Genomic DNA, 9,886 nt, shown 5'->3' on the forward strand with positions numbered 1-9,886 from the left:
CGTCACACGACTAGAGCTGCACAATGGGCTATTGGCGACCGTCTGGGGAGCATCCCTAAGGATGATCCGAAGACATGCCATCACAATTTCGATCCTCTGCAGAGGGGATGGCACCCCCACTGCGTCCGAAAAGATCCAGAGGTCCCCGACGTCATTTTCATTAAAAACAGCTTTAAAGCCTTGTTCAGTTGCTATTAATTCACTCTTGAAGACCGATGAGAAGTCAGGGTTGCGGAGGCAGATAGACAGTTCCCCCCTCCGGTTTCTCGGTGTAGATGCCGCTGCCTGCGTAATAGTCCAGTCTACTGCCGTCCGTAAAAAAATTTATGGCATTGTCGGGGATCTTATTTATAATTTCTAAGGCCAACTGTCTGAGATGAGCTGGGATCAAGTCCTTCTTGGTAAACGTGGTAGTAAAATTGAAGTGGAAAAAAACTCTTCAATCAGTAACCCAGAAGCTTGGCACACAAAGAACAAAACACCATCCTTACCTTATCATGACAATGTAAAAATACTGATAAAAATACTGAAACAAGGTTTACCATTCGCTTTTTTTTCGTCTTAAAGTGACAATATTTTCAAAAAGCTTAAAAAATTATATTTTATCCTTTTTTGATGAATGGATTAAAATTTTGTGACAATGCAAAGAAAATTTCGATACAAGATTTTCTGGGTACACAGTGAACTGTTGAGTTAAAAGGTCTCAAAATACATGGGATTCAGTAACCCAGAAACATGAACAGTAAAGAGCTTGCGGCGCTCTCTAGTGTAGAAAACATGATCTATAATACGTTTAGATCTTGCTCCAAAAGACCGTCACAGTTAACCGACCCATTTATTGTTGTGATTAGGATTTAAAGGGCAGCAGCAGTGAGAAAATTATCCGCGAGCCCGAGAATCTTCAATTTGTGGATTCTGCCGAGAAAGAAAAAAAAAAGTTTGATAATGGAATGATTGGTGTGTTTTAAAGAAATCAGCGTTAGCTCAGTCCTTATTCGATAAGCTTTTTCTTAACTCTTTTTCTAGTTTTTAAAATCGAATTCATCATGTTTTGCAGAACAGCATTTTCTCAGCTACAAAAATTGAAGATATCCAAATTAAATGTGCACAATGCAGATAAACTGATTCGAACAAGGTCGAATGCAGCACTTAGTTCTGTTTTCGTGTCCCGGGATTACAGTTCCCATGTAATACCGGAGAATCTGCAGTACGTAGAGGATGCTGATAATCCGTCATTTTTTCACATGGTTGAATATTTTTATCATAAAGGATGGTCTGTGGTAGAAGACAAACTAGTGGAAGAGTTCAAAGGAAAAATGACCCTCGACGAAAAAAGAGAAAAAGTGAGAGGCTATCTGGGAATTTTAGGTCCTTGCCATTCTGTTTTAGAGGTGTGCTTCCCACTAAAGCGAGACAGCGGTAAATATGTGATGATAAATGGATGGAGAGCTCAACACAGTCATCATCGGACACCTTGTAAAGGAGGTAATCCTACTTATGTATGTTATTTTTCAATCGATACAAATCAGTCACCCATTTCTTCTTATAAATGCTTTCATCTGTTGCAAAAAGGGAATAATTTTAAGTTGCATAAGTTCTATCTTAAGTTTCTGCATATTTTTTTAGCTTACTGTGAAGCATCCATGGAACTTTCTGCAAAAGAACTCACCCAAGAACTGTGTTTTCCTTGGAACTCTAAATGTTTCTTTGTAGTCTAGTTGTGTATCTTACAAAAATTCTACTTCAAAGCCCCTGTGGCAGAATTTTTTCGTACTTTCGGCAACATACCTCTCTAATACTAATATCTTTTTGCAAGATAATTTTAACAATAACAAATATACATGCCACTAAACTAAAGTCACTGAAGGTCAACATAAAAAAAAAAAAATTTTAAATTAAATATGTAATATTTTTTTATTCTATATTATGTGCGATACTCTCACATTTTGTAGGGAGAAGGTACACTAATTATTTCCTTTTTTGCATTTTGTAAATATTCATCACATTAAAAATCGAGAAATCCATAGCAGTAATTACCAAAAAAATAAAATCTATGGAGAAATCACATGAATTGGATTCCTCAAAAAAGGGTTACTAAATGTGTGTTTTCATTTCGCAATACAATATATATGTAATTGTTATAATAAATAATATTGTTTAAAAAATATTGGATTTTAAAAACTATGTGGAAATCAAATAACTGCATAAAAAAAATTAGCGAAAATTTCTACTGAAATTTTTTATTTCACTGTTCTTTATTTTTCATTATTCACAAGTTATAATAGAAAAATCACAAACATATTTTTTCACTCTGATGCACGAGAAAGGCATCTTTTGATTATAATTCTGAAAAAATAAAATCTTTTGAAAATTTCTGTTTAAAAATTCTTAGACCTTGCTCTTTTAAAAGTATTTTGTGAAACTACCCTTTTTCCTTAAGTTGAATTTGTGAAGGTGCCACTAAACGGTAGTAAATTTGCCCCGGACAGTTGGCCCTGTTTATACTAAACCCGCTAAAGAAAAATGTGTATTTGCTTATCTAATGTTAATTAGAAAAGAAAAAAAAATATTGTACAGTAAATTTAAATTCAGTTATTAGTGTGTCATGTATTTTTATGTAATTATATATATTATTTTTAATGTTTTTATTATTTTCTGCTGTGTGGTGATAAAGTATGTTTATTTTCAGGTATTCGTTACAGTTTGGACGTCAGCTTGGATGAAGTGAAGGCGCTGTCTGCTTTGATGACATTTAAATGCGCTGTTGTGGACGTGCCATTTGGTGGAGCTAAAGCTGGATTGAAAATTAACCCCAGGGAATACAGTGAATTCGAATTAGAGAAAATAACAAGGAATTTCGCTCTTCAGTTGGCAAAAAAAGGATTTTTAGGTGTTTGATTTGCTTTCTAAATCTTTTCATTGCATTGGCTCATCTAATTGAGCATTAAAAAGTGATGATACCACATTAAATGTGTTTATCTTTGTAGTTAGTTTATTTTTGGCTCATAGGTAGACCTAGCAAAATACCAAGTTTCAGATTTTTTGAATCACTTGTTTTCAAATAATATATTTTTAAAATTTTAAATGGACACAAATTTTTTAGTAGTTTCAAACAAATTTATTTTAAAGCTAAAAGTTTAACTAAATTATGTCATTTCATGAAATATGTAACATAAATTAAGTTATTTTAAAAAATAATTTTTGGTTAAAAAAATTATATTAAATTTTTAATAAATCATCATCAAATTAATTATGAAGTGTACCAAAAGAATTTATCCTGCTGCGAATAAAAAAGCATTATGCTAACGTTTACAAACTTTTATTAGAATTTTGCCATTGAATTTCTCTCGTAACTTAAAACAGAAAAGAAGAAGTAAAAATGTATGAGGTGGCAGAAAATAAAATCTTGAACTTATAAAATAAAAGTTATTAACATTAATAACTTTTATTTTTGAAGTTCAAGATTTTTTTCCAATTTCATAATGAATGTATTTTTTAATGTCATTATTCAAAATATTTATGTGTTTAAATTGTAACTCCTTAATTTTAAATATTTATTAGAAAGAGTAATATTTCCATTATTATATGCTTAAAGATTATTTTCTTTTAGTAATTAGTATTTAAGATATTAATTTCCTAGTGATCTAAGGAGTTAATGTTTAAATATATTAAAAATAGACATCCTAATTGATAAACTATATTATCATCGAACAATATGTAACTGTTAAAGTGCCTTTATTTGCTTTCTTTTATTAGTTAGAAAACTATAGTGAAACTATATCGAAAGTTAGAAAACTATAATGAAACGATGACGACAACCATTGAGAAATTTTTCTAACTTTAAAATGTTATTTTTTAATATTATAAGAAATATCAGGAAAATGTATGAATTCTATATTTTTAAACTGAAATAATTTGTTAGTAGGGTAAAGTTTGACAGCTATTATCAGAAAAGTGTCGAACATAAAACTAATTTCTTATAGAAAGTATAAACAGCAAAGTTTTCATATCCTTTAGTTGCGATTTTAGAGATATGTGTGAGGCGTGACCTCGTGAGGTGGGGCATTGTAACTTCATCTTTTAGTAAGGAATGAACCAGCCCTTCTCAATCTTCTCTTTAACCCTGAAGTGCACTATTTATGATTAAAAATAAATAAAATATCAATGACCACTAATATGTAATTTTCTTTTCTTCTATAGGACCAGGTTTAGATGTTCCTGCCCCTGACATGGGTACCGGAGAGAGAGAAATGAGTTGGATTGCCGACACTTATGCCCAGACTATAGGTAATAATTTATATTCATTTGCTTACTTAAAAGGTAGTATGTATATGCCTTATATAAGATTTGAAGTAAGCCTTTAAACTGTTTTAACGTTTTTGTGTTTTTTTTTGTATAATTAATTATTTTTGTTTTATTTACATTAAATTGAAATGAAACATTCTTAAGACTATGAACAACTTGTAATTCAAACTCCTTAGATCAAGAACATGTTAATCAGGGTATGTAGCGTTTTTTAAAGGTGCTTATTTTCGTTTTTTCAAAGCCTTTAAATGTTCTTTTTCAATGGATGTTTTTAAAAAGTGCTTAATTTTCCCTTTTTCGAAAGGAGATATTTTTTCTTTACCATGTTAATTTTTGATAATTTTATGTTAAATTATGATCTTCACATAAATCTGATCTCTATGAATTATGATCTTTATCATAAATTTATGTTAGTGAGCAGTGTATTTGAGCAGGACTTTTTTTCAAGAACTTCAAGCATTATTGAAAATTACTTGGTTAAAAATAGATTTAAAAGAAATTAAATTCAACTGTTTAAATTATATATACATCATATGATCACAGTTAATTGTGCCTCTTTTCAAACAAGTCTTTAAATTATAGTTTATGCTTTCAATAAATCATTGTTTAGAATCTTTTATTCCACATTCTGACTCGTTTTATGCCACATTCCATTAAATGGTTGGTTATTTTGTGATACACCAGACAATTGATCATTACTAAGTTTGATTTGGTTTATAGAAAATTTGAAAAAAAATTAAAGAAAAAAATACACTTACACATATTTTTCTTGGAATTTTTTTCTAGCGGAATTTATAAAAAAAGTGTAAGTTTTTTTTTTTTGTCAAAATTGATAAAGCTTTATTTATAACAATAAGTATTCTATTTAATGTATATTTTTATCCTCTTATTAGGTCATACAGATATGAATTCCCACGCTTGTATAACTGGTAAACCAATCAATCAAGGCGGTATACATGGAAGAATTTCTGCAACTGGAAGAGTAAGATTCTATTTTTAAAATATATTTTGCTTTGTTGAGTTCCAAGGCACGTTGGAATTTAGCTGATACAGCCATTCTATCTGCTACTACTCCCTTAAATTTGTTTATACCTCTCTTAGATATAAAAGTACATATTATGCAGTTTATAAAATCTTTGAGGCGGCAGCAGTGGGATAATCAAGTCGATAGTGAATTGCATACTGTCTTACTTCGCAGTGCAGATGCTAAACTTACCCGGCTCTGAATCGGACATACCAGACTGACTCTTCTACATTTGTTATTTGGAGAACCTCTTCAATGCAACACTTGTGATGTCTTACTTTTGATTCATCACATTTTAATAATTTGTTAGGTGATACCCATCATCCTAACATTTTTGCATTTTTACGTGCTATTGTTAGCTTAAATTATATATAAATTTTAACCTATCCCTGATTTTATTCACATTTAAGAGTATGTTCTTGCCTTTGTTTTAGTTGACTATTTTAACTGATTTTATTTCATTGTCACCTTAGATTGTTTCTGTGCCATTTTATCAATGTTTAATGTATTTTATAAAAATAATTGTAGTATGCACTTTGCTTTTTCTCTTATAAAAACATGTTTGGTGCAGCATGACCTCACTTGGACCTTGTGCCATAAAACCTACATTCAATCTATTCTTAAAGTGACCCTTTTTTTAAAAATGTTTTCTTATCAATCTGTTACTATATCAATGGGTTATGTCTAACAGATTGCAGATATTGGTAAGCATGATTCAGAAATAATATTAAAAATAACTTGGTTGATAAAAGAAAATTATATGGCTGACAAAATGTTCATATTGAAATTTAATACTTTTATAGAAATAAAATGTAGAGAGCAATTTTTTCCGAACAGAATCAAGTGATTGCAAAGAAAAATTTTTTTTAAAAATTAAGTCAATAAGCTGAAGAAATAAATATAATTGTTTGGGGAGAGAGTAAGTAACTGCATCTTAACTAAACTTTTTAGTGTGTATCAGCTGACTTATTTTAGAGAAACATAATGAGAGATTTCTGCAAGAGATTCTCCGTTGCTTTCTAAGCAATAAGAGGCCCTAGACGTGATGTCACATTTCCAAATGTTATCATTAACAAGGATAAATTTAAAACGATCTTTACTTTCCTGTTACATTAAATTTGGTGTTTGGTTAAATTTGGTGTATATGTGTTTGCTTTTAATCAATTTCTAACTTTGTTTTTGTTAAGTGTATTGCAAATTTTGAATGTTATACAGAATTACAATTTTTCAAACAAATAAGATTGGTAACTATTTTATAAAATGTGACAAATAGTTATTTATTTTCAATTTCGAAAATTGTTTCCAAACTTTTTTTTTTATCTAACTCCTTAAGTTAACTGCCTAGTTAAATCAAATTAAATTGAAACAACACTTGAAAATTAACAAACTGAAACAATAGTTAAAAAAGGAGCTGATATAAATATTAAAACCTGAAATAAATCAGGATGTAAGATCAATTATATAATGTAAAAAATAAAAAAAACTATCTGAAAATTCCTGTATAAAAATAATTGTGAACAGTGGGAGAAAAAACCCCCTCAAACTGAAGCCTAATCAGAAATATATCATTTTTAAAAACAGAAAGCTTCAATCTGCTTCATAAATTATAGTCTGCTTTTAGCAATAAATAGTTGTATGCTTATATTATTCTGTTTTTAAAAAAAAAATTTTACTTACGATTTTTAACGAAAGCAGATGTGATTCCACATTAAGCAAAATTTGTAAATATGACAGCACTTATATAAGGAATCAGAATTTATTCAATTGAAAAATATTTATTCGTTAATAGTTGTCTGATAAATATAGCAGAGAATAAAAAGATTTTGTACGTAATGTATTAACCGAAATTATAAAACTATATTGTGTCATAATAAATCAATAATAACAAAATTTGAGAAACTAAAATAGATTTTAAAGAAAACCTAACATGTTAATAATCTCAAAGAAGTTTCAAGTTCCTTTACTCTGGCATCCAATTGACAAAACTCCAAAAATGATTATGAGTAATAGAAGAATCTTGAAGGTACACCCAATGATTGCCCTATGACTCAAGTGCAAATTACAGTATTGAAAACGGATAAAGTATAAAGCTACATCTAAAACAAGTTTTTAAAAGAACTCTTGCTTCCAAATTACAAGAAGGAATGAAAGCCAACCGGTGGAAAGATGACCTCCAAAATATCCCTAATGGTCCACGCCGTGAAGTTGTGGAACAGTTTCGACTCCTAATGGGCCACGACTGTCTGGCGGAACACTTGCACCGCATCGGTATTCTTAATTCACCTGACTGTCCTCTCTGCAACTTAGCAGAGCCCATGAATAGGACCCACCTCTGCCAATGTGCTGCATTGCATTCCGGCTCTGAATCGTCGCTTTATTGGCAAGCCAGGGAACTTTTAGAGCAATGACTTCGGTCATTCTGTTTAGTTTATTTATTCACCTGTTTTGTCTTTGCATTTGTTTTCTGTGTTATTTCTTGTTTATGCCCTGCCATTGGAAATTAAAAAAAAAATAAATAAAAAATATTGAAAACGGAAGAAATAAATCCCCTAATTTGATAGTTTTAAATTCTCTGGCAATTCCCGATTTTGGGATAAAATTGCATTTTTCCTTGAAAATTCCTTTAAAAAAATTTTTGGAATCTCGTTTTCCCTGATGATTCCCAACGATAACGAGCGTATCATTTTACTTTTCGACTATATGGTTGTTCAATTTCTGAATTTTCATTCCAGATTCTAAATTTAGCAGGATCCGGGCTTAGAAAAGATTCATATTTATTTTTATTTTTTAATACATAATTTCCTATAAGGAGTGGGAAAACTTTTTAGCATTTTCAATTAAATGTTATAATTTTTTTTCGTATTTAATCCGCTTTTTAAATAATGTGTGTTAAAAAAAAAAACTAACTACTCTTATTTGGATTGTAACAGATATTTATAACTTTCTTTGAAATCACTTAATTGGTACCAATAATAAAAATTTATTCGTTTTATTTCTATAAATTATGAATTTTGTTGTAGTCTACGCAAAGCTTGATTGTTCTTTTATTTTTTTTCTCCATTGGCACACCCTTTGCAGCGAATGTTGAAGAGTTCTTGCAGAAAGATTTTTCTTCTGAAAAATAAAAAAAAAATTTACTTTTCTTTTCTACGGAAATTTACACAATATTTGAATCACCAGTTATTAATATTGTTTTTCAGGTGGGTTTTAAATATCCTGATATATTTCGAACAATATGAAAAATTGTACATTTGAGTGTTTACTTTTTGAGGCAATAATTATATGGAATTTTTGGCAGCTATTACTATTGATTTCTCCATAGTTTTCAAATCCGATATTTTTTATGAGATGTTATTTATTACAAGAACCTAATCTTAAAACAAAACAGGCATTTGAGAAGTCCGATTCGTGTGATTTCCTCGTCGATCTTTTTTCAGGCAATTTTTACTTTGGATTTCATGATTTTTATTTTGTTATTATGAAGAATATTTACGAAATGCGAAGAATTAAATAATTTGTGCATTACCTACCCCCTCCCAACAAAATATGAGAATATCACCCATAATATTAGAATAAAAATTATTGCATGTTCAATTTAAGAAGAATTATATAGTTTTTTTTTTTATGTAAACACAGTGCTTTTGTTATTTTAAATTATTAACATATATCTGATTGTTATTATTAAAAGTATTTTGCTGAAAGATATTAGTGCTACAGAGTTTTGTAGCAGATAGCACAAAAAAGTTCTGCCTCAGGGTTTATGGCTTTTAAGTTGAAAAGGGTGGTGCCATGCTCTTTTGGCTGTGTCTTACAGAAATTAAATACAGTACAGAATCCAGAAATCAGAAAACGAAATTCAATAAATTTTCTCGCCATTTTTTTTAAAAAATATTTTTTTTCCTCATAAGATTTTAGGATTTTTCTTTCTTTTTTGAAAGATGTTTACCTTACCATCGTTTTGGAAATAATCATTAGTGTATTACTTCATCGTTTTTTCTTCTTTTTAAGATTATTTCCAAAATTTTTTATTTTTTTTAGTTGGGTTTAACAATAAAAAAAACTGTTTTTTGTAGCGATTCAGAAAACCGGAAAAATCAGTTATCCGGAATAGCGATGGTCCCGATCGTTCCGGATAATCGGTTCCCTACTGTATATATATATTTTTACATGTAAACAAAAGAACAATTATGTTTTCATTAAATTATCTTTTATCACATTTGTCCAAGTTTTTTTGTTTGATTTTTACAAATAATTTAAAAGTAATAAATGGATTTTTTTTTTCAGGGTGTGTATCACGGACTGCACAATTTTGTGAATGAGGCAAGCTATATGAGTATGATTGGAACAACACCTGGATGGGGTGGAAAAACATTCATTGTTCAAGTTTGTTTAATTTTTTTAATCAATATTTTCTTCTTACTGAAAGCTCTTAACATATATATTTCAAATAGATTGCTCTAGTTAAAATTCATGCACATTTTAGAATGTTTTGTGAGCTAGTCATTCGTATCACTACTTTTGATTTTTATTAATATTATACAGAATTGTTCACTAAAT

The 9,886-nt window shown here is 29.5% G+C and overlaps 1 protein-coding gene across 1 annotated transcript; it reads left to right on the plus strand.

Annotated features, from left to right (window-relative positions):
- Positions 1-775: 775 nt before the first annotated feature.
- On the plus strand, positions 776-9,712 carry LOC107455211 (glutamate dehydrogenase, mitochondrial; the record flags this gene model as incomplete). The annotated part of the gene is given in 5 exon segments (XM_071176953.1): positions 776-1,485; positions 2,690-2,890; positions 4,201-4,287; positions 5,199-5,287; positions 9,614-9,712. Coding segments are annotated over 5 exon segments (915 nt in total), but the record flags the coding sequence as incomplete, so codon positions are not given.
- Between the last annotated feature and the right edge of the window lie 174 nt (positions 9,713-9,886).

This window comes from Parasteatoda tepidariorum, unplaced genomic scaffold (assembly GCF_043381705.1).
Source record: "Parasteatoda tepidariorum isolate YZ-2023 unplaced genomic scaffold, CAS_Ptep_4.0 HiC_scaffold_583, whole genome shotgun sequence".
Classification (NCBI taxonomy): Eukaryota; Metazoa; Arthropoda; class Arachnida; order Araneae; family Theridiidae; genus Parasteatoda; species Parasteatoda tepidariorum.